This window comes from Anguilla anguilla, chromosome 7 (assembly GCF_013347855.1).
Source record: "Anguilla anguilla isolate fAngAng1 chromosome 7, fAngAng1.pri, whole genome shotgun sequence".
Classification (NCBI taxonomy): Eukaryota; Metazoa; Chordata; class Actinopteri; order Anguilliformes; family Anguillidae; genus Anguilla; species Anguilla anguilla.
Genome location: NC_049207.1, coordinates 50,319,937 through 50,346,139, shown reverse-complemented (window position 1 = coordinate 50,346,139; position 26,203 = coordinate 50,319,937). Strand labels below are relative to the sequence as shown.

At 45.3% G+C, this 26,203-nt stretch overlaps 1 protein-coding gene across 4 annotated transcripts in view; it reads right to left on the bottom strand.

Annotated features, from left to right (window-relative positions):
* Positions 1-392: 392 nt before the first annotated feature.
* LOC118231574 (lysine-specific demethylase 4C-like) overlaps positions 393-26,203 on the bottom strand; it is a 133,016-nt gene continuing 107,205 nt past the window's right edge. For 2 of the 4 annotated variants that reach the window (XM_035425503.1, XM_035425504.1), the window contains exons 18-22: positions 18,651-18,839; positions 17,740-17,910; positions 9,698-9,817; positions 3,391-3,483; positions 393-661 (exon numbers count right to left, since the gene is read on the bottom strand). In XM_035425503.1, the coding sequence (XP_035281394.1) occupies positions 488-661; positions 3,391-3,483; positions 9,698-9,817; positions 17,740-17,910; positions 18,651-18,839 (747 nt within the window). In that variant the 3' untranslated portion in view covers positions 393-487. Of the gene's footprint in view, positions 662-3,370; positions 3,484-9,697; positions 9,818-17,739; positions 17,911-18,650; positions 18,840-26,203 lie in introns of all 4 variants that reach the window. The other 2 variants (XM_035425505.1, XM_035425507.1) reach the window with 2 other exon arrangements.

The window sequence follows — 26,203 nt, the reverse complement described above, 5'->3', positions numbered from 1 at the left end:
CCCACGTATAATGCTGAACCGTGCAAGTTTGAAAGAAAACATCTCATAATATTATGAAAGGGAACCTTTGACCTCTAACCTTACAAGTAGCAACCGGACATTCAAAACGAAGCAGGGGTGGGTGAAAATCTAGGCATCTTAGACAAAAAAGAAAGAAATCCTGGAATATTTTAGTAATACAAAACATATTTTTGTGCCAATCAAACATTTTAAAAAAGATAATGAAACAAATATAGATGTATATATATTTTTTCCCTGACTAACGTGAAAGCAGTGGGGTGATCCATCTTAACAGGATATGCAGTATGCCACCAAACCTCAGGAAGTCACAGTATAAACATTTTGCCTGAACAGCCCCCTCCCCCTCCCCCACCCCCCACCCCCCACCCCGTACCCCCTTCAATCTTCTGACATGTAGTGCATTCACCGTCTTAATGTTTGTGTTTATGTTTATTTCATTTTATTTATTCTTTTTTTGGAGTGTCTCTTATTTCCCTCTGGCGCTCCTGGGCTCGCAGGCGTTCTTGGCGGACGCCCGGCTGGTAGGCTCGGCCACATAGTCTTTCTGGAAGCGGGAGTTTGGGGTCCTCTGCCGCTTCTTCTCGCCCTCAATCATGGGGGCGTGGAAGGCGTCCTGGAACCTCATGCTGGAGGCCGTGGACTGGAGGGGGGAGGGGGGGCGAAAGGGAAGGGACCAGTGTGTGAGCAGCCCAAAATTGCCCAAAATTCAGCACTTCCTTTTACCCTCTCAGACTGCGTGTTTCAATGGCAATGACTCATTCCCCTGCCTTAGAGAAGGAACTCAAAGGAAAGTACTGATTGCTCAGTTACTGATTCATGACTGCATACTGAAATCATATATTCCAGTCATATCTGAATCTGTGACTGTATATATAAATACACACATACGCACACGCACATTGATGGGCAAAGTGGAATATCATAGAGCCGTCCTGATATTAGAGCTAATGAGCCAATTAGCTCAAATACTATGTTGAGCTCTAGGAATGCCCACATTGTCTGTCAGAGCTATTTTTTGTTGTTTGCAGCCTCGTATAAAAAAAGAAAAGAAAATTAATGTACAGTGATACTTATCATACACTCTTACGGTGGAAACTTAGCCCTATAACCCAAGAGCTACTGTTGAACAAGCAATTTAATAATAATCATGCCCTTAAAACTGCTCTCCTGATATTACTTCCAGTTATTAAAATGATTGGATAACCCTTTAGAATAGTATGGAGTAGTAACTCACGCTTACAAAGACATTAACAACTGCATTATACAAATTTAAAATTACACTGTCTATTTTTAATCCAACAAGGATACAATTTGGGAAATATGAGAACAAAGAAGAGGCCAGGATTCACGAATTTAGATATTTTGTGAATTTATTATGAATCAAATGTTATGTTTTGTCCCCTAACTTCCAGGGCTAACACCTCTCATATTTTTAATGTACTGTAAGCTGAGAATGTTTTATGAAAATCAGACTTGAGTAAAAAGACTCAAACAGGTAGTTTGGAAAGGCCAGCTTTCAGTGTCCTTTCATTTCCATTGTACTGCATTTTACCTGACTCAGCTTCTCGTTTACCTGGTTTGACTCATTTCCTCGAACTTAGAATACAATGCGAATAAAAAGCTGCATTTACGCCAACTTATGTCCCTGAACTTGACGCAGCTAATTAATAAGCGCGTAATTTACATGGGTTAGTAATTGACCGGGTCCACAAAACCACATGCCTCGAGGTTAAGAGACTCGCAGACTCGTTAATATATTTATGAACAGCCCTTTTAATTATTCACATCGTAAAGGTAAGTTGCGTTTTAAAAAATAAGGTGGAGTTATTTGTCTATTTCGCCGGTGTTGTTCTAACATTTGTACAGCCGGTTCGACTGAAACCCTCCAGGTCTGAAATTAGTGCTGAACAATAAATTCATTCACATTTTAAACTGCTGGGCTGTTAAAACAAACAGCCAGAAAAACACATAAAACTTTTCATTGCGCAAATGTAAAGTGCCACTTAACCATCTGTACACGCATAGATTTTTTTTTTTTTTTTTCGGTCTTGTGTATAGTCCTCCAATGTTTTCTTTCCTCAGCACTTCCCATCTCTGCTGAGTGAGGTGTGTGTTAAGAAAATAAAAAATAAATTAAGTGGATTAAAAAAAAAAAAAAAGAGATATTGAGTCTCATTACGTACGGAGACGAGGAATGTATCGGAAACTTGACTGGGCGTTCCCAGGCCGAATTCCGTGCTGTGGAAATCAACGCTCCGGGTTTGAAGAGCTCCTGTACCAGCTAATTTAATTGAACGTTTCACCGGCCTCACCTTTTTTTATGCACAAACTGCTCGAGTGTGCCCCTACCGCAGGCTTAAGAGAGGCGGCGGCGTAGCACGGCGCTCAGGTACTGCTTCAGTAAATATCCGGCTGTACAAACAGGATTGGGCGCTAAGGACTGTAAGCCGCGTAAGTCGCCGCGGATAAGTCGGCCGCCAAAGTCCCACGAATGTCAAATGTAAATTTCGAGCGGGCTTTTCTCGACGGTTGGCGGAGGCGACCACCCTGACACGGTACACTGCCTTCCGCGCTAGCGGCTAATTAGCATTGCCACGACGTCGTCCACTGACATCAGGGGCTGAGACTCGTTTTACACTTCAGGTGAACACAAGACCAAGCGGGCACAACGGAACCCTAATCAGCAGCACAATTAACTGAACATATGACACAGGAAACAGGAACAACATGGCGTGCTCAGCAACCATAGTGCTTTACTATGTAAAGGGAGAGCGACTGGCCAGTCAAATGGGGGAGAAACAATCCTGCCAAATATATTTCCTAAAAAAGAAAGCACTGTAATACATGTGAGGTAGATGCCACCATTACTGACACAGTCCCCTGACAGAAAGGGACTGTGGGTAGGGCAGGAACTGTGTTGATATATGAGCAGGACTACAAACGGGTGTCATTACTGCACCCAACGGAAAACACGGGCCAGCAATGATGGGTCTGAGGGCGAACGGGAGGTCACACGTTATCCACAGGCTCCCCGTTTATTTTGGTCAGTCGCAGAGCCAAAGAAATGTCTCGACAGTGCAAAAACAAAAACCAGACTGTCACTCCATCGGGAAACATGACCAAATGCTTACCGTGACTGCAGCCTGTAGACAGAGCAAGCATTGTACCACACCCCTGGCTAGGAACTGCACATAGCCAAGTTAGCTATGCACATTTCAATAGATGTTTTGGTAATAGTGTTCCCATTTGTGTGTCTGTGACCTTCCGTCTGTGATTTCATGAGAAACTTTTGAATTTTGAATTTCTTTCGAAGAAAAGAATAAATAAAAATTAGTTGAAAATTACTTACTGTTTTTACTAGATACTTACAAGACGTCCTTTCACTTTCTTGGGCAGCTCTTCCTCCAGAGTGTACACATCCTCCCTCTTTGCCAAGAGTTGGGAACCATCTTCAAATTCCACCTTAAAGAAAGGTAAAAAAAACAAAAGGAATAATATAGCAGTGTGCAGTGAACCGAATGTTGTGTCAAGGATGAGAAAAGCCACCTGTGTGTGTGAGTGTTTTTTTTTCAATCAGTGCTGATATCATGAATATTTCTTGACCTTAATACCATACCAGTAAATAATAGTTCTTGCAGACAAAGCAAAAATTGATTATTTTTCCATAGTGCAAGATCTTTCACAGCAGTAAAAAGTTGCAGAACTCTTTACCGCATAAAAAAAAAAAAGTTCAAAGAGGCAGGTATGCTTAGCGCTCTCATTCAATCAGACACAGACAGACCATGGAGTCAATATCTTGATGAAAAATCATCTTCGCCGAGTGCGGCATCTGACAGCCCCCGCGCTGCCTGTTGCCACGGTGAGAAGGAGCGACTTCATTGTGAAACAGAGCCAGATTAACCTGGAAGGGTTTGATTGGTTTTTGATCGAATCGCGTTCATCCTTAATGCGGCTCAGCGGCTTTGGCCCAATCCCGTGGACAGGCCCTGCAAAAGGCAACCGGTTAGCGCTGTCTCACGATCTTGGAAAAATAAAAATAAAAAAGAAATGAAACCGGAATCTGCCTTCAAACCGAACTCTGCGTTTTAACGCAAATACTTCCACGGACACCTGCATATTCTGCGATTGGTGCGCAGTTCAGGAAACAGATGCATGTACTTGGAAAAAAATGACATCAGGGAAATTCTACGCGGCATCATAAGCAGAATACAGCACGTTCATCTGTCCATTGAAACGCATAAAGGAAGTAATGGAGTATGGGGTACCAGGAGCCTGTCTCTTGAAAGCTGGCTGGCTGTGGCTCAATGTGTATTCCTTCTCAGTACGCACATCTATACAGTATGTATTCAGTGAGCTCCACAATGTTTGGGACAAAGACTTTTTTTTCATGATCTGGCTCTGTACACCACAATTTTAGATTTGTAATCAAATAATTCACATGTGGTTATAATGCATATTCTCAGCTTTTATTAAAGGGAATTTTTATGTAGAAATTATAGCACTTCTTATACATAGCCTTCCCATATATATATATATATATATATATATATATATATGCCAGATTCTATTTTAAATCTTCCATTATCTTCAGAGAAAAATTGAGTGAAATGAGGACTTCAGAAAACGGAGGAACCGAGTCTGAGAATATAACACTTTTTATATGGAGATCTCACACTGAGATATAAAACCTCCTGCAACTGAGACCTAGAATACATACACACTATACACACACACACACACAAACACACACACACACACACGCACAAACTCAAGACATCTGCTAAATGAAGAACACGCTGAACACACTGTGCTGTTTATTCCTGCTCATCATCGTGCCGTTCACACACACACACACACACACACACACACACACACGCGCGCGCGCGCGCGCTTGCTTCACGCTCTCCCACAGCATTTCGCCTGTCACGAAAAGGCCTTTCGGAACTCGCCGTTTCTCCCACTGCGACGTGGCCGACCGTTAAAACTCATAAAGCAGCGGTTCTGCGTCAGACGCAGCCTCTCCCGTCCGCTCTGTCCCACAGCGGGTTTCATTTCCCTTCCTTTAAGGGGGCTTGGGGGGGGGGGCATCCCACCAGTACACAAATGTCATCTTCTGCAGTTTTGTGGACAAAAACACACTCCATAGCACATCTTCGGAACCAGGCTGCAGTGCGAAACTAGCTGTTAACAGCAGCTACCGACTGAGTAATACAGTAGTTTGCAGTTGTTTTCATTTATATTTATTAACTGTGGTAAATCATATAAATATTATGATCTTAGCACATTCTACGCATGCTGTTCAATAACTTATGTCATGATACGTTGTCAAGGTAATCTAGGAATCACCAGCATAGCATAGTGGTGTCTCATCTACTTCTATATCAATGGCCCCAGAAGGGCTACCCTCATGTGTGCACACCTCTCCCAGCTACAGTGACATTTTTCAGTTTTGTTTGTGTGATGTCAGGACAGAGCGGGGTGGGGGGGTTGGGGGTGGAGCTCAGAACGTTTTGAATCCACTTTGCCTTTCGACTTGTCAACACTGCACTCAACCTCCACTCCAATCAGGAGGCATGTAAACGGCCTCCTTCTGTTGGACAAAACATTCCATAGACGGATGGTCACACGACTCCTCCAGCCAATAAGGTTCCTGCCATTCTGTACAGCGCTCTTTTGCACTTGAAATTTACAGATGATACAAAGGGTGATCATAATGACTTGTAAAATGAAACTCTGTGTCCAAGGTCATTTCCAGTGGCCTTTAATAGCGAAATATTTCCACAAAACAGGTGATGAACCTGCACTTTAGAGTACATTTCAGTTTAAGCCCTGGTGAAAAAGAGAAACGCTGGGTGGTGTTCCTGAGCCACCATTACCCGAACGCACGCGCGTGGGGAGGAGCGGCGATTCTGTGTGGCGGCGGAGCAGAGCGGGGTCGCGGAAGGACAAAGATTGTTCCGGCTCATCGTGAGCACCGCCGCATAAACAGACGCACTTAAAAAGGCTCACGACAGAGCGCTCCCGTTCTGAAGGAGCTTCAAAAGAACCCGTCCGAAATCTGTGCCTGCGGGGGGGGGGGGGGGGGGGGGCGCCGGTGCTCGGGGCCCGGTAATCACAGTTCATTAACCTGGCACACCGCCAGCATGGATGGCCACTTGAGTCAGCTAGCGGCTAGTCCGAATATAGCCGCTCTTCGCTCTTCATTCAGAACACGCTGTACCTCGAGCGCGCTCGCACTCATAAGTGGGCACTTCGCCACACTTATCGATGGAAACTAGGGAGGAAAATCAAGGCCCACGCAGAGCTCTGTCGGTCACATTTATATGCTAACATTGGCAGGATGTGAATTACATAAAGAGGCAATCCTTACACGTATCCTCACACGTACCCAACACACACGCATTTCAGGTACCCGTGAGAAGCAACATCGGCACGTTTGCGAAAGGGTGTGAAGACAGCGGTGGCTGCTGGTAAAAGCAGTCTTGTTCATAAAATGCTTCAGTTTGTTTTAGAGGTGAGTCCGGTTGGCGGTGTTTGACAAACGCCGTGGCAACCAGACCCACGGTTTGAAGCTGCTATTGAGTTAAGTTGAAGAGCCTTCGGGAGTTGCTGACTGGGATTTTTTTTCTTTCCTTTTTTTTTTTTTGCCGCTTATCGCGTTCTGCTTTGAAGGTCTTGACATTTTCTCTCCCCAATTCTGTCTTTTTTAAACAAGGTTCCTGTTGTACCTCAAGTGTGTGAGGATGAATGTAAGGAGGATGGAGTACAAGGTCCACAGAAAAAAAAAAACATGAACCTGAACCTGAACCTCCTAAAGAAGCACACATGCTCATTTGTACAGTATAATAAGCCTGTGTCAGGATATGAATGAGTCTATTAATAAAGTTTTTATTCTTGAAACATAACTGAAGTTCAAACTTCTGCAATGCCACCTATTTTAATGGATGGATGACATAGACAATATACTAATTAACATTCACCTCTATAAATAATTTCCACCTTTGCCCATTTGTCGATATTATGATTTCGGCATTCTTCCTATTTTGATCTTCAGTGATATCCCGTGACAGGAGAAATAAGATGAAGCCTCTCCAACTGACTTCTGAAATTTTGGAGGCTGTATACATATTTCCCTTAGACTAAACAAACATTTGACATTTTCCTCAGTGGGGGTTCAGTTGGGATATTTGTTTTTGATATTTTACATTGTACACAAATCGCATAACCCCCCCCCCCCCCACCCCCCCCCCAAATTCTGGAATATCGTTAAAGCCTGCATTCGATGACCGGATGACTCTTCGTTATGCACTCGATGACTCTCACGGAAGGAGGGCGGTGTCAGTAAGCACTGGTAGGGCTCAGGGGGGCGCGAGTGCAACTTTTGGAATGCGAATGGCACCCGGCCTGGTACAAGGGGGACGCCACAGGCCCCGCTCGATTCCAAAGCAATCTCGAAATGTTTGTCTCCCGATTCTCCGAACTGAACCTCTCGCACCAGAGGAATTACACGCCCTCCCCACAAGGTTCCACTCAGGAAGCCACAGCGTCCATATTAGCTTGTTTTTCGTTGCATTTTTCTCAAGGAACTTTTGTCTGGTTCTGGTTGGACGCGGGTTCGCTTGCAGTTCAGAGCCTTCGTCCTGGAGACAAAGCGCGACGGCGAGAGCAAATCCCGAGCCAGAATGTAACCAATATGTTCTTCCCCTCAGTGGTCGGGGGAAAACATTGCACTTTTTTGAACTTCAGTTTTCTTCTTCGCTGTAATTCTTTGACGTCAGCTCGGTTACCTCCGACTATTGTGTTTGGATGTTTAATGTTGCCGTGACCTCAGTCACCAGAGTGGAAGCAGAGGACAACTCAACAGAAATAAACACACATAAATATACAGTTCCAAAGCAACGGCTTCCAACCGGGCAACCAGGTCAAGGCTCGGAGTGGTTTTAAAAAGCCATTTTACGAAACAGAAAATCTTGAATGACTGAACTCAAAACTGTTGCCATTCATTGTCTCCAGGTCAGTTTTTATGGATATTTCCAAGCACGAACAAGGCAGAATGAACTGTGGAATTGCTATTTTTTCAACCACGAGACCTTTCAGCGCAGTCAGTCACACTAAAACAAAAAAGAAGGAAAACAGCCAGGTCATTCATATAAATGTAATGTTTGGCTTAAGGACATAAAATACAGCGCAGTACACTAGATCACATAAATAAGATAATCATGTTATGTTTTTATATTGTTAGTAGTCAGCTGTGTCAAAGCTCAATAGCATTACAAGGAAAAAGTAATGTAAGTCTAAATGTTACAGGATCCAGAGAAGGTCCACAGTCTTAAAGCCACACGTGTATTGGGTGCACATTGATATAACTGCTGTGTTTGCTGCAATATCCTCTACATATGACATATACCGTATATTCAAAGTAAACAACTGTTGGATCTGTGGTTGGGTTTTTAAAATATAGGCCTTTTGGTTGTCCTGAGAGAGTAGTTCAGGATTTCCAATAATAGCCTGTGAATGAAGAAAGAAGCATTTTACTGGTTTAGAGAGAACGCCCCAGATAGGGGAACCATTCAGTTGAAGCCTTCATCAAAAATACTGTTTATTTTACTACACAGCACTGGAAATCAGAGCTTTGTTATTCCTCAGAGAAAAATACAGCTTTTCAAAATAATAAATGAATAATAGACACACACATATATATGTATGTATTGTATGTATTTTTTAAAACTCAGGGACTTGCATGCTACAAACAGGCATGAATTTAATGGCCCACAATGGGTAGGTGTAGAGACGAGAACACCTTTTAAAATGCTGATAGATGAATTCTAGAATAGGCTTTTAAGCAATAGCTCTCAGAATCTCACCACGTCAAGTCATTCTGCTTCAAAACACTCAACGCACAATTAAACACTATGGAGTGGAGGAAGGAGGAGGAAGAAGAAGAAGAAGAAGGGCAGCTTTCAGGCTTGTGAATCAGAAGGAAGTGGGAGAGCAGGTCTGGACCTTCTGCCGTTCCCACATCACGGGCTGGGTTTAATAATTGAACACCGGTGTTTTAATATTTGAAACTGTATTCCGTCTTGCAGAAAAGTGCTGTTGTCTCCTGCATTTTCCTCCCATCTTCAGTAACTCCTTGTTGACCAGGCCTCCATCAGGATCTGACACACTGTGGAGGACTGGTTCTCACGCCCGGGTAAAGCCAGCCTCCGGCTGCTGGAGCGGTTCTCGCGACACGCGTATACTGTTCCCGCAGCCTTACATACGACAGCGCAACGCTCTCATTACGCAGACGCTCTCCTGCTAAGCTCAGCTAATTAGCTAACGCGAAGGAGCGAGAGGGCATGCTCACCAGTTACGTGAGCAACTGTGAAGCGCGCCAGGCTAACGACACTCCTAGCCCAGAGACACGGTTGTTAAAAGCGCTAATGTGGGCTAACCGCGAGCCGTCTCTTCGCAAAAACGCAGCCACTTCCTCCCAGTTTCTGTCTTGCGTGGCAATTAACAGCGTTACTGTTGCCCCGGCAACAGCCAGGCAATAAAGCGTCAAAGGAACTGGCCCCGCTGAAGCCTGGGAGCGTTTACATCATGGAGCATCGTGTTCGTTTAGCGGACGCCGTTACCCACAGCGACTCGCGGCGCACGTGTCTCGTGAGCGTAAAACCGCGGGCGGACTCACCTGGTACATGTAAGAGGTGTTGGATCCCAGGTACTTGGCCTCGTAGAAGAGGCCGTCGGGCCACTTGACCTGCACGACCTCCCCGACCTCGGGCGGGCCCAGGCGGACGCAGTCCCTGCTCTGCAACACAGAGAGTGAGATGTGTTTTAATCTGATTGGCCGCAGAGAGAGAGAGGCGCTGGATTTGATTGGCTGAAACGGGCGTAGGCGGGCCCAGGCGGACGCAGTCCCTGCTCTGCAACACAGAGGGTGAGATGTGCTTTAGTCTGATTGGCCGCAGAGAGCGAGAGGCGCTGGATTTGATTGGCTGAAACGGGCTCTGCCCGAGCAGGCCTGAGGCTCAGGACCGCGAGACTCCGCCCCTGTTTCAACCCTCACATACTCTCTACGGGTAAATCAACAGCCTATCCAGGGTTTTGTTCTTTCACTGTTTAGGTCTTTTTGTGAAAGTCGCAATATTGGTAAATAAGCAACACTACGCCACCACCCATAAGAAAATATGATATATTGAAAATATATTATCAAGAATGACATACGTATTTGCAAATTATTTCTGTTTTCTGTGTTGTTATGCACACACGACGTTCACATTAAACAGAATCACAGCTCAGCAGCAACAAAAGTCTATTCGCTAAAAAAGAAAAATCATCCCGCTCTCATTTCCCTCTGCAATGGAGCTGTGGATATTTTGATGGAAGGAGCACATTTAGTTTCAAACACGACTTTCGGTTTTACATCCAGAGTAAAATTTTAGACACCTTTTTACAATTTCTGTGTGAATTCAATGATTGTAATTGCTGCTTAATTGCGCTAATGTTTTTGTTGGCTCGGAGTGCTCACAATTAAGATGATTCGATCGTCATTAGACAACACAGACTCCTGGCAATTATGCACCATTTTGTGGCAGGGAGATATGGTCCGTTAGTTAACATGACGTGCTCCCTGTGCTGAGTTTAAATCGCGGCAGTCAAGAAGCTTTGTGTCTTAATCACCATGTTCATGGCGAGGGTGTCGATGACGGTGATGGGCCTTCGAGAGAAAAACGTGTTCCAGCACACTTCTGTCTGGAGTGGCATTCGCCTTGCATCCGACTGAGAGCACGTGTGTGTGCGTGTGTGTATGCGCGTGTACGTGTGTGTGTACGTGTGTGTGTGTGTGTGTGTACGTGTGTGTGTGTGCGTGTACGCGTACGTGTGTGTGCGTGTGTGTGTGTGTGTGCGTGCGTGTGTGCGTGTGTGTACGTGTGTGCCGCTCCAAACATGGAAAATAAGTCCACGTAGAGGAGCATACGGTTGAGACTTGTAAAATTATCCAGCCAAGTTTAAAAATGTGTTCAGATCATTACAAATGAATCACTCCTATTTCCAAAAGAAATTCTTGTAAAACGGGCTGTTGTAAGGGCCATGATTAATTGAGGGAAGACTAATATTGCACTCTGCTCTTTCAACATCAGTCCTAATTAATAATGCATCTGAGTATCTAAAAAATTAACAGCTACAGCAAAATGAAATTAAATGTAACATTTAATGAAGATTTCTCTTCTCACTCATCTTTCCAACACACAGCTTAAAACACGCTGAACATTCGTTTATTTGGTTTCCTTCAATCAACTAAATGCTAAAGGGGTGTGCTATGTAGCAAACAAGTTCAACTGATATGTTAGACTGGTGAGATCCAAAAAATGAAAACATGCATGTACCCATGCACACACACGCACACACACATATACACACACTCACACACACACACACACACACACACTCACACATGGGTGGGCTGTATCAATCTTCCAGTCGTTTGGTCCATGCACGCCTCCAGCTATTGTTACAATCATTTGCATCAATAACTGCAATTCAAGAGAAATGTGGAGGTGACAGCACATCCAGAACGATCAGCGCGGCCTGACTAGACCTAATCCATACATAAGATGGATATCACGCAACACTTCAATTGCTTTACATAACTTGACATGTACTACTCTGTAACCCTCTTTTGTTTGATCCTCCACCGGGCATGGAATCACTTTGTTTCCAGTGACAGAACATGCGTACGTAAAGATGGAGGCTATTTTTTTTTTTTTTTTGCCATATTTTTAAATAAACGGCAAATCTCTGGGTTCAGTAATATCTATACAAAAAATAATTTAATGGTTTGGGGGGGGGAATTAATCCTTTGCTGTTTCTAATACATGGTGAGTGAATGGGGGGGGGGGAGAAAGACGAGATTAAACAAACCACCTTCAGTGGTGGTTTAATGAGCGGCAGAACTGCCCGTGTTTATGATTAAAAATCAGCCGCCTCTCTGCGTCGCGGCCCTTATCTGCGCTGCTAGCGTGGCAGGCTGATAGGGCTCCTGGCCATGGCACCCGATAACAGAAAATAATTAGTTAACATTCGGCTTTCAGCAGATGAAATTTTATTTTTAAAAAAAAGAGAGGAAAGATTTTTTTGAAAGGAAAGCTCTCGGTGCCGGTTAACAAAAAAAAAAAAAAATTTAAATAAATAAATATATCTAGTAGCCTATCAACTGCATTAAAATACATACATGTGTGTGCGCGACAGAAAATACATTTTTCTGTACAAGCCTGGTGGTGAGATAAGTACACAAGGCAATCCCTTTTTTGCACCTTGCTGCTTCAAAAGCAAATCTTCCCGGAGCAGGAAAAAGGACGTGGACGCCGAAGTACTGCTTTACGTGAGTCCCAAGGTTAGATTAGTGATTTCATCCCCCCCCCCCTCTTTTTTTTTCCTTTTCTTTACACGTTTATTTATTTTTTCAGAGCCGCCCATACATTACCATGCGTGAAAAATGTTCCGGGCGAGCAGGGAAGTCGCGCCGCGAGGTTCCGGACCTCATCAGGGAAGCAGAACGGCATTCCCCGCGTGAGAGTAAATCGCTGTTCGGAGTCAGCGGCCTGCATCTGCCGTACGGAGGGGATGCTGTCACGGGCCTCCAGCAGAAGCGACCAATCAGCTGGAGTGCTGGGACCCCGTAAAGTCGCCGCGGCGCCGGGGGGACTGACGCGCCTTACGCAGAACCTCGGTGCCGAATCCGCTCGATGACGGATCGCTAACTGTCGCCGTTCTAGCATAGCGGTCTGATGCGCGTGGGGGCTACCTCTGATAATGTAGCGTCGGGAGGAAAATAAGTATTTAAATGCGTAATGAAAGAACAGTGCGGCCTGTCGGGCTGTCAGACCAAGCACACGGGCACAAGGGCCTGTACGGGACGACTGCCGTCGAGAGCGCAAACTAAAGCAAAATAATAATTAATAAAATAATAACACCGCTGAAGGTTGTGATGTCGAGTAGCATATTATCACTCAAGAGTCCTCAAAGACACAAACCACACATAAAAAACAATGATGTAAGAGCAGCTACTATGACAACATGAAGAGATAAAAAAAAATACCTGTTTGTAAAACAATGAATAAAAAAAACTTGCATAACGTATGTATAGGCCCACGTCACATATAAAATCGTCTCGGAAATAGCCTACTCCTTTTTATACTAAGTATTCAATTTTGTTTGAATTTAAAATGTGCATAATTGTTAACAATGTCTGTTTCCATTTGGGATTTACATCACTGAAGTTTTATTTATTTATTTATTTATTTACTTTGTTGTAATTGGTGGGATAAATGCGTATTCTTATCAGCTGGTCAGACAGATGCGTTATATGCCATCAGAGTTTGTGGATTTGTCGTACCTAAGTTTAATTGAAAAGCGCGCATCGCCTCACTCCGCTGACGGGTCTACACGCACGCGGTCTGGCAGCGCGTTGCGTATGCTCTCCGGCTAGCTGTCACTAAAGCCGGATTTTCTGAGAATATTACTCCGCTTTTAGCTCCCGTCCCCGGCTCCCTGTCGAGCGCTCCCTGGGAAAAAAAAAATTCAAACGTTTCCGTTGCTTACTTTAAACACCCAGAATGGATTACCTCCAAAACTACACCACGCAGCTCTTATCTCCGCGTGCACCTTCCCCGCTGTCAGTGTTTCTCGGGTCTGGGACTCGTTCCCCGCACCTCCACATTCCAGGCGGGGAACTCGGAAGGGAGAGATAGCGCGTTCCGATCCCGTGCGGAATCATCTTCCCGTTCGTGTCAGATCTTAACGGCAGTTAACCGTTTGAAAGACCCCAGAGAATGCCCCTTTTTTTTTTTTTGTATTTTTGTAAACGCATTTCCCTCATTTGCCATTTTCCCCAAATCGCACTTTATTTCACGTTTTCACAGCTTAGGCCACATTAACTGCTCTGAAATGCTGCTGAAAGGAAGGCGGAGAATTTTATCTTCAAGGTGCAGGTGTTGGGAACAATATCAACAGTACCAGATAAAAGGAAGAAGCTACATAAACTTCATGCACACTTGAGAGAATCAGAATCAGAATCACGTCCCTTTACTTGTGTACTCCAGCCTGCTGTTGCATAATAATAATAGTAATAATAATAATAATAACAACAACATACACCCAAAGGCCAGGATTCAATCAACATTTGTCCTTAACTTTGGCTCCTACGTGAACACCTTCATTTGGCTCCAACTTCAACACTTTTGTTCTTCACACACAGTACATCTGTATGTATGTGCATGCATGCACACTGCACACGCCACAAAAGATGCACCAGCTATCCAGACACATACTCGTCCAAGAATGCTCAGTTTCGTTTACTGCTACGGTCACAAATCTCAGCAGTCAAACCTTTTGCGAACGACACTCCCAGGTTTCTAACGGCGGGGGTGGAGGTGGGGGGGGGGGATAGTTGGCAGGAGGGAAGACTGCAGAGGCTCAGAAAGATTCGGAGCCTTCGGTGACATCAGACAGGACAGGTGCCAGAGGGAGTTATTTTCCTGAGGCGCGGTGCAGAGGGCGGGGGGGGGCGGAGGTGTTCCGCAGAGATTAAAGTAATTAGGCTGTGAGGAGAGGCGCTGTCTCTCACATCATTCAGGGGGTTATGAATTGACAGGGAATCTGCCGGGGTGAGTGATGGGAGTTTTCGGCTGACCATGGGTGAAGGGCGATAAGGAGGATGATGAGGTGGGGGGGGGCGGGGGGGCTAAAGTCAAATTAATGCAGATCCCCCGCGTTCTGCAGACGCTGCATTTCATTTCTTTTTTTTTTATTTAAATTTTTTTTTTGAAAGGGCTTGGCAAGGAATAAAACCGAGATAAATATTCATTTTAAAAAATCCAAAACTTTGTTTGGTGCGACCGTACGCTTTTAAGAAAAGGGGGCGAAACAGGAGACTTGGGGTTGCATTGAAGTCCTCGCCAAGCCTGCCGTTAAACCGCACAGAAGGACATCGGCGGTAACGGCATGGGGATCTGATCCCCCTAAAACCTACCCTGCGCCTCCCAATTCTGCTCAGAAGCCATTCTTTATTTAACGCCACAGCCCACAGACAGCGCCCTTTGATCAGTGTGTCAGACCGAATTATATTATTTTCTGGATTGAACTTTTGCCGGTATATACAGAGGAGCGTTCTTTCTCATGGGAAAAGGGTCCGCGGGGTGTGACACCGTCTCAGTCAGGACACGGGATAACTGTAGCAACGCCGGGGACACAAAAGCTCGCAGACTCAACGCTGATCCTTACCGGGATGCCGGAGGGGATTAACGCTAGAACATCTTACTTAACGCTCTCTCGGAGTTCTGATCCTCAGATCTAGCGCTTAATAGATCATGACACAGACCCAAGCGCACGAACCGCAAACTATCTGAACTTAGCAGTTTTATGTTGAAATACCAGGCGCACGTTCCTAAACTGGAGTCTACAGAGTGCAGTTTACTGCAGAGAAATGTGCTGTGCAGCTGCGCTCGAGGAACGGGGAGGTTTGTGCTTTTTCTCACCGTGTCAGCAAACAGATGGCTGTTTCTGGAAAATAAGTGGATTTTTATAAAAAAAAACAAAAACCCCGAAAAGCACAAAGGATGAATTATAATCTAAACTGCTTGAATAAATATGAAAAATGAACTGAAAATGTGTAGTGCTACAACATATATATATATATATATATATATATATATATATATACATAAAACACCACCCTGGAGAGTGACTGGGTGTTCCCCCCCCCGTTTTGACAGGCTACTGCGCACAGTGCTCACTGAAGGCTCTTGCGCATACGGAGCTGTTTGTCCTCGGATACCTGCCAGACGATCCAAACAGGATCCCAATCACAGGAACAGCAAAGCAGCCGATTTCACACCTCAGACAAACAAAGATCAGATGGCAACACGGCAGCCATACAGAGAGAAATCACCCCTCCCTCCCCCCCCCCCCCCCCCCCCCCCCGCGCGGGAGCGGAGCGGCCTCGTCTACACGCCCGGGACGCCTGAACCGGCTGACCGGGGTGTAGCTTTATCTCCCCCCATTTTCCCTGCCCCGCCGAAATGGCGCTGTTTTTGGCTGCGGGCGCGCAGCAAACCCACACAGGAAAGGGAGCGGGAGGACAATGGAGCGACTGCTGAGATGAAACGTCAGTGGGGAGAAACTCCCCCCCCCACCCCCCTCCAAAAAAAACAAAAAACAATAACCGACTCTCTCTGTCAACTCAGCATCAAATACGATGTTTATACAGTAACCAAACAATCTACCCACATCAATTACTCAGTGACACTGGATTCAACTCATGATCCTGTACGCAAGGGTATAATTCATGTAAGGCGGAGCCTCGGTTCTTTGGCCCCTCCCTCATTTCCCTCAGGCCAATCACAGCAGGTTGTCTCTTTTGACAGAAGAGGGCTGACATGGAAGGGCTGGAAGTGCTTTCTGAACAATTCGCAGGCAGCCTTTTTTCGAATGGGGGAAAGTCCCGGAAGAAGTACCGTGCCACAGGGCGAGGCCGTGTGACCACTGGCTATACTCTGAGAGAGCTAGGGCCAGGGGCGTGACTGTACAAATGACCTTTACTCATCCTTAATCCTGCATCCTGGTGCAGGAGAACGATAACCCTGCTGTACTGCAGTGTGGGCTGGGGGGGGGGGGGGGGGGGGCAAGGGGGGAGTGGGGGGGGGGGGGCGGGCAGTCAGCACTGGGAACAGAAGTCAATCACAGAAGCCTGACTGACCAATGCACCTGACTGAGAGATAGGCTTTTCATTTCAGGATTAACTATCAACTGCCAATGATTCTTACAGGCATGTCATTTAGTTTCCTGCTTTCTCTATCCCAATCTCTCGCTCTCTCACTTCCCCTCTTTTGCTCTCTCTCTCCTCTCAATATCCAGCTCTATCTCCTGCTCCCTCTCTTTCTCTCTCTCTCTCTCACACTCTCCTTCTCTCTTGCTCTTAATTAGAAGGCATGGGTCTTAAGATAATTTTGGTCCTACAGGAGAAAGAAGCTAGAGCAGATGCGCAGTTCAGAGCTTTCTGCTCCTCCTGTTTCACGTTCTCTCTGTGCTTTTACAGAAATTCTTTAAGAGACACGCTTTCACAGCTGCTTCTTTTGACTCGCACCTGCCCACCATGAACACTTCCACATACATTTCCCTGTAAAAGAAGGAATTTCTCACGCAAACCCACCTTCTATAAAACGACCTTGGTCTGAAAACAACGATGTACTCTACTGCATGTACTGTGCTGTAACAATGACTTGTCTTCAGTGTGTGGGCAAGAAGGATCCCAAAGAAACATAACAGATTCAAACTAGTTTAGAATAAAGAGAACAGAACATTACTGGAATAACAAATTGAGACAGATGTTTTTCAGCTGTTGTTAAAAAGAATAATTCGTTAGGACAGTAAAGCACTTTTTTTACGTGTACGTCTTACTCCTTGTCCTCTGACAGTTATTTTGAAGTCAGTGAAGTGCTAATTCCTTAAATGTTTCATTCACTTTCAAATACAGGGCCCACCTGAATTTTTTCAAGAGCACAGTATATTACAAAATCACCTACACGAAGAGATGATGTTTGAAATAAAATAACCACGCTGACCTTGGCTGTATCATAATACTGCAGAGTTTGTGTTTTTTTCTTCTTCTAGTAGGAGAGATCTCAAAACAGCAAACGGCTAAAAAGGGTTGAAAAACTGGGCTCAACCTACCACAATGTCCTCTGGGAAAGTGTCGTTGCTGAAGGAGCCGTCGTCGAACATGACCTCGTAGAAGGTCTGGGACAGGACCTGTGCGACCCGCGAGCTGTAGTAGCGCAGGTTTTTGTGCTTGGCGATGACGGTCTGCCCCACCTCGATGTCCTTCTTGCAAGCTGTGCTCTTCTGGGGAGAGAGAAAAAAACAACATTACATTACAGGCATTTAGCAGGTGCTCTTATCCAGAGCGACTTACACAACATTTACATAGCATTTACTTCCATTTATACAGCTGGATATATACTGAAGCAATTCAGGTTAAGTACCTAGCTGAAGGGTACAATGGCAGTGTCCTACCCGGGAATCGAACCTGTGACCTTTAGGTTACAAGACCAGTTCCTTATCCGTTATACTGCACTGCCGCCCTACATCGCGTGACATCACACGTTTTTCCCGCCTTGCGTCGGCCTCACAGAACCCCGCCCTAACCAGAGGTGGAAAATGCATCTTCAGAAAGAAAAGGTCCTCCCCAGTGTTCTGTTCCAATCTCCTGGATTTGCTAATTAGCACAACTCTTCAGCCAGGAGGTAGAACGAATTGGTGAAATCTGCTAGCTGAGTTCATGGGTGGAAGAAACGCATGGCTGGACTTTTACTTTCTGACCCCTGCACTTTTCTCCTCTGACCCTAACAAGCAAAGACATCATAAAAATGACATTAAGTCTACAGGAACAGACTGCTTTTGGGAAACTGCTGGAACCCATTTTGCTCTTGTTCATTTGGGTAAATTTAGCAATATATTATACGAGCTAATTTCAGCTAACCCAGGGATGTGGAGTGGCTTCATTCTGGAATGTTCTCCTCAAAGTCAACGGCAGTTTAACTGTCAAAGCTGACGTTCCGTGGGCACTGTAGGCGTGGACTTACGGCAGCTGAGCTCCGCAACTGGTGCCTGTGACAAGTGACGAACACCACGTACGGCCAATCGTCCGGCTCCATGGTGACCCCCGCGGCGTGCGCGCACGTCACGTGGAAGGACGTTGGGCACCGCCCACAGGAGCACTGGATGCACGCCCCAGAAACTTTCTTGATTCTCTTACGACAGTAGACACATTTCTGACAGAGAAAGAGAGAGAGAGAAAAAAAAATGCATATCCAAATCAAATCCTGGCTCAATTAGAAACATTATTCAATACCATCTCCTGCAAATTGGATTAGATTACTACTGTAGTTGGGGGAGAGATGGGAAAAAAGGTCCAAAAAAGAGGAAATAACATAAGGGGATTTTGCTGTTCATTATCCTTTGTGTGGAAACAGCTTGATTATGACTAATCAACGTTGGCAAGTTTCAAAGTACCGCTGTTCAAATTAATTTCTTCTCTGGGGAACCAGAGTATTTACATCACTGGAACTTTAGCGTTAAAACAAATGACACTCCTCTCCATTACATTACATTCATTTCCCCAGCTAAGCCCTTACAGACGCGCTAGGTAATTGCCTGGTGCGTTTAAGTGCTAATAAATCCGGGTAAGCTATGGGTGTACTATGTGACTGCTGTGTGAGGGGGCTAAATGCGGTTCACTTGCCTTGTCTGTCACTAGTTCAGCACAGTCTTTCACAGATTAGCTAGCAGCGTTTTCTAGCACATTCTGTTACACAGTCAAACATGATGCTTATCAGCAGGAACTCACAGACAGAGGGTCTGAGGGGACAGCACAGCCTTAGTCCCAAAGAGGCAAATTATCTTCTCTTTTAAAACACTTTTTATGACATTGCTAGTTTTTATTGGAGCCTCCTTAGCGCGCTGTGTAATTGTGAAACAGATTTTTACTGGTGATGGGACAGTGAGATTTCATGAACCCACAAACACATATATATATGCAGCATCATAGAGTCACAAACAGCTGTAACAGCAGACACAGCAATAGCAGGACTTTTATAGGCTTTGCGCTCTTTAATATCCTCTTGTTTCCTCAATGAATGTCGATCGGTGAGGTTGCCAGATTCCTTCCACAGGACAGCAAACGCTGCTGTTTGTAGATGCAACGCAGTCCCCTCAGTCTAACCACGCCACTTCCTGCAAGCAAATTCCTTCCTTATATGACGATGGGCTGGGGAGCACTGGCTCATGGGAAGCCCTGCTCACATTCACCTCGTCGAGCCGGCGAGAGTGACAAAGCGAAGACCTCCCTACGTCGCGCGGAGTCTGAGCGGCTCGTCGGTCATCGCCGTCCTCAGCGATGACAGCACGCACGCGCCAGACGGGTACGGGGGGAGACCGACGCGACTGAGGCCGTTTCAAACGGGGGGACGTTTCGCTCGGGGGGGGCGGCTCGACGCTCTCGCGCCAGATCCCATCATTGGGCCGCCGGACGCTCTCGGGGAGCGAAACTAATCTCGGGCTCTTCCCAGAGTGGCACTCCACTCAATATCGCCGCCACAAACCCTGATATCATCACAAGAGGGCCCCGTTTTAAAGCCAAGACGCCAGGTAGCAGGAAATCACACTCGAGTCGCTCAGCTTACTGAAAAGTGCCAGTCTGACGCTAGCATTCTGGGCGAAAACACACCATATTTTTGTTACAAAAAAAATTTATAAAAAATAAAAATATGGCACATTCTATTCTTCAGGAAGCCGTAACAGAAAATTAGAAGATACACATGGCTCGTAAGACTGTTATAAGTTTGAACCACATATTCAATTTTTTCAGTACAGGGATAAAGCAGCTTTGAAATCAATACATAACAGCACAACAAACCGTGGCTAGTTTTTATCATATTTACCACCTGCTACCAGTTTACAGGTAATACCATTAAGGCAGTGGTATTCATGCCAGTTAGGCACAGTGATTTTATTTTTCCAGCTATTACAACTGCAAGTCAATAACTGTAAGTGAAAGTATGTTGAGGGAAGGGAGAGTTCTTGGCATTGTTTCAAACAAACAAAGCTTTTCAGTGAGACAGACAATTCAATACATAAAATATGACAAAGAACACACTGTATGCTTCACACATCCATTTTATTCGGAGTCATCCGTTATGCTCTCTGGAGAAATTCAGTAATAGAGCTAAAGTTAAATGCAAAAGTATCGGGACAACCGTGGCAAATTTGTTGCTTTTTTCCCTTGCACCATATTTGTATTTCAAATCAAACAACAACTATGAGGCAAAATTCAGCACATCTACATTTATTTCATGACATCTGTTTAACATGTATTGAACTAAGTTACAAAATGCCTTTCAGCGAGTCAAATCCTTTGAGTCAAATCATTCAATACCGACCAATGGTGGCATTTCTCTGACCATTGGCGGACGATACGTTTCTGTACGCTACAGCTGTCATTCTGCTGCTGCCATCCCTGGTGTACATCACCAATGAAGACCAGTGAGCCGGGTCCAGGTGCAGCCATACAGGCCCAAGCCATCACGCCGCCTCCACCGTGGTTGACAGGTGAAGCAGCATGCCGAGGGCCCAGAGCAGTCCGTCTCTTCCTCCACACTTTCAGCTTTCCATCACTCTCACCAGAGGTTTGCATGTGGAAGTGGAGCCCCTTCAATTAGCCTCTCTCAGTCTTCTGCGTCCTGCGATACTTTCACCCCCACCGTACAGTATGGAGATCATTAGCAATTATTCAAACTGTCAAACTGACAATTTAGGATTTTTTATAATCGTCCTGTCATTTCTAATGTCTTCCTGGTGTCTTCCTTGGACGGTCTGACCGCTGGTGATTACTAAGTCCTCCAGCAGCTAGTTTCTTCTTCGGGGCATTCCATACTGGTGACACAAGCGCAACCGTTCTGCAGTAGCTCTGATTGATTCTTTCTTTTCTTTCATCCTCACAATGCCTTTCTTGGTTGTCATGCTCAGTTCCCCGGCCCTCCTCTGCAGTTTTCTTGCCTCGTGTCTTTAGCTCATAAAGTTGACTCTACACACGCTTCCAAAGGATATAAACCATGCCCTGACACTCATAGTTTTATATTTCTGAACAGAGTAATATTGTAAACCTGTGAAATATGAAACAGCTGATGGGCATTTGTCCCAGTACTTATGCTGACTTGGAATAGCAATGAATGGCAATGTTGTAATATATTTCAATGTCTGTTTAAAAAAAAAAAAAACGAAACTAATGTGACACCGTGAATTTTGCCTCATAGTCATTGTTTGATACAAATGTAATTAGTACAGAGGAAAAACAACGAATATGACATAACTGTCCCAGTACTTTTGCATGTTCTTTTAAGCAGCAGTGACTATAAAATTGCATACAAAACAGTATGTCGCAGAACTGTAGAGAATGAAAGCCGGTTGTGAATAATACAAGGGCAAACACAGTAACCAGTTAATTACAACACATCAAATCAATCTGTACTCATTTTCCTCTTGATGATTTGTTTTCTTAATGATTTTTGCTGTTTTCACAAGCGCACTCTTGCAAACAACTCGTACCTTCAAAGTCCATCCATCAGCGTTTGTTTTTGCAGGGTGTTTTATGGACATAAATCAATACCTGCTAAGGTTGTTGGGCCGCTGCTATTTATAGGATGAGAGCCAGGTCAGACTGAAGGGCAGCCGTGATGCCAAGATGGACCTCAGACGAGAAGGCATCAAAAAAGCAGCAAGGCTGCACATCATAGGACCCTACACTACATTCATTTAGCAATATGCTCTTATCCAGAGCGACTTACACTGCACGACAACACAAGTCCATCCACCGGAGTGACAAGAATAACATTCCAAAATCTGGCTAGCAACATTTCAAGATATGGCTACCAAAATTCCCAGACCTGCTACCAACATTCCTTGGTCAGTTCATGTGACATCACTAAAGCTCAGAAGCAGGGATCTCAAACTCAAACCCTGAACGGCTACTGTGTCTGCAGGTTTTTGATGTGTTCTTTTAGCTAAAGAGCCTGCACACCTTGTTAACAAGGCCTAAATTGGCTGCAAATTATAAGGAAATTGCAAAAAACCAGCAGAGACTGAAGTCTGAAGTGACTTGTAAGTGAAATATGCTAACTTAGAGTAATCATGTGACACTTTGTTTTTGTTCCTATCCATTTCATGTGATAAACAATGTCACCCTATGGCCATTATGAATCATAATCACTTTTCTAAAAATACAGCACAGCCATGATATGGTTCAGAGAGGAGGTGGGTAAAGTCATTCGACATAAACAGCTCATTTCTGTTAGCCAAAGAACTACTAAGACCACAACACACTTAAATTTCCCAAAATGCACTGTGTGTGCTTTCTGGTGGCAGGTAGAGGACCTGCAACACATTTTTTTAAAAGGTGATGAACCTTTCAGCTTCCGTGAGACAGAAGCCGGCTTTGTTAAAGAGAGAAAGCAGTGGGCTATTCAAAAGATTTCTCAGAAAAAGTAGTTGTGAGGAACAGATTCTCCAGGGCTGGCCTTGGTACATCTCCCCCACCTCTCACGTCGATACGGCGCATAGCTTAATTCTCCTTGAGCCCTTGTGGGTCTTTATTTAAGCTCCAGGTCAACGCTGACTAATTGACTCTGTGTGCTCTCGCATTGACGGATGGCTGAAGATTGACTGCACGCTGCACAGAGGTGAGCAGGAGAGTGCATTCCGTGCTCTTTCAACAAACGCAGGCAAACCGTTCACCCATCAAAATAATCACCGACACTACGAATGCATTATTGAAGAGGAACAGCCGAACATCGCTTCAGTACATTGCTGGTTTATACCTCTAGGGGGATTGGACTACTTTTTACCTTACTTACATAACCCACTCACATAAGGAAACCAGTTATAGAATGGACCTTTATTTTTTTGTGATCAATATTTTATTTATTATCAAAATTATGGACGTATACAGAATATAGGATCACTCTTTCAAACAATATAAACAAAACCACAACATAACACAGACATCTCAAACTATGATACAAGCTGTCAGGGCCTGCATAGAATCGGCGTTTATCAGAAAATAAAAACTAATAACTAATGCGGTCTGGATTCATTCAAAACAACTCTTTTCTATTTGTACACTGTATCTTTTTACACAAAGATGCTTCACAGAGGATACAAAAAGGAGATTTGGGCAACAACCAGGTCTGAATCCCCAAAAGTGAACGATTGAGGTACAAACTCCCCAGTGGGGAAAAAAAAAACAACTACTCAGCACTCAATTAATAACAGCCAAGACCTGATAGCAGAATTATTATCCACCGGCACACAAATGAAAAGAGGCGATTTCGTAAAAAAAGAGGAACGCTCAAATCAGGCCGTCCCGCAGTTTTCTATCTGTTACGCGCTCCTGAGCCGGGGGCTTTGTGTTCCCCCCCCCCTCATAAATGCGCTCTTCGGGAGCCAGCGTGTCGCGCGGGCGCTATAATTAATCATCGAGACGCGCGCTGGCACAGCACAGAGACGGGCCCGGCTACCTGGGGGGGGGGCGAAGAGAACTTTCTGATAAACACCCGACTCTAAATCACTCCGCTCCCTCCAAACTGCACACACGCGCCGGCCCTCTCTTAGAAACAGCCTGTCCCCCCCCCCGCTCCCCCCCCCCACAAAGCCTGGGGTAACCCAAATAACAAGCGTATTAATATTTAGATGTCAACATATGAAGAACATATCACTTAAGATTGTTATTTTTTTACCCCTAAAGGGCCTGCAGTCCTTTTTCGCTTATTTATTTATTTCATTTTTTTTTTGAAGACCCATCTTACAAAGTATGAACCGTCACCCAAGGCCACAGAGAATGAAGCTATAAATCTATCGCCGCGCTCGTGAAAAAAAGGGGACATCCTTTACTTTCGCATGGAACGCGTGTCTGTTCATGTGTTTTGTTTTTTTTGTTGTTGCTGAAGTTGGCGCCTTGTCTCCAGCCAATCGCTGGCTTGCTAGAGACTTCCATCAGAGTAGCCTCTGAGGGCTTGCGCCCCTTTCCTGTCTGGGCCGTCGCTATCCTTTCAGACCAGATGCCCACGCCTCCTTCTGAAGGGGAACCCGGGGAGCTGTGTGGACAAACAGCCCGCTCCTCTCAGAAACAGCGCTGAATTAAAAAACAAAAACGAAAACGGACTGGAAAAACGCAAATGCTCTGCAACCCTCTGAAAAGCTGAAAGGAGTGACGGATAGCGGTGTTGGCCAGACGCGCTAGCCGCACGTGGCGCTAACGCGTGGCCGAGGAGAAGGAGCAGATGTCCTTTATCAGCGCGGAGGACTCTCGTGTTGGAGCCCCACTTAAATTAAAGAGCCACTCAGCGGCGAAGAAGCCGGCGAGCAGGCCCACCGATGCAGCGCGTGCGAGCGCAAGCCGTGCGGTCTGAGGGCACTCCTGGACTAAATGGAACCCTTACATCTCACGTACCTGCGTTTGAGCAGGGGCTGCGGGCTCCTGGAGAGCTGCAGCGTCGGCCATTTCTGGCCTGTATCGGCGCTTAAGAGATTCATTCAGGTCCCTGATTGGAAAATCTTCAGTTTCAAAGGCCTAAGCTGGCTGGCGAGTGAAAGGAAATCGCAGCACCCCGCTGACTCTGTTACCCTCGAGGACTGACGCTTTATATCCGTGTTAAGAGTACAGGCACTGGGGTTTAACACCTCTGTGTTAATGAGCACAAGTACTGGATTTTAACACCTCTGTGTTAATGAGCACAAGTACTGGAGTTTAACACCTCTGTGTTAATGAGTACAGGCACTGGGGTTTAACACCTCTGTGTTAATGAGTACAGGCACTGGAGTTTAATACCTTTGTGTTAATGAGCAGATTCACTGGAGTTTAATACCTCCATTAAGACCACAGGCACTGGATTTTAACACCTCTGTGTTAATGAATACAGGCACTGGAGTTTAACACTTGTGTGTTAATCAGTGCAGGACTCCTCTTCAGGCTGGCATCCCATTCCCTGTATAAACATGCCTTCATGCATGGGCTCAGATCTTCTCCCCCCCTCCCGTTTCAGGGCCAAAGGCGGCCTTTCCGTAAGGACCTCACACGTCTCATTAACGCCTCCTGCCCGCCATGGCTGCAGGTCTGTGCTCCGAAAAAGTCATAAAATCAACAGCGGTGAAGACAAAGGGAGCCTGAGTCAGCCCCCCCCCCCCCCCCCCCCCCCGCCCCAGAAAAAAAACGCCAACTCCCGTTTTCCGTGCCAGTGCACTTTGGCTTAAGGGACACAAGCCCTGCCGAGACTTCAGGCTCGCGCTTCCAACTTCTTAAACTTTCAAGGAATCGCACTTAACAAAAAAAAAAAAATGTACAAAAACTTGTAATGACGGTTTACTTGGTTTTTTTTTTTTCCTTCAGATTACTACCCACCAGGAGTCCAGCTCCTCTCTCGGCTGAGCTATTTCAGACGCATGGGGGAATTTTTGACATAAAGCAGACATCCAGCACAAGGGCTCCAATTAGTGAAGTATGCATGAGCATAAAGCAGGACCGCGGGACCCCTGAGTTCGCACTGCACAGGCTCCCAGCTGATGGCAACCACCGAACAGCGAGCGA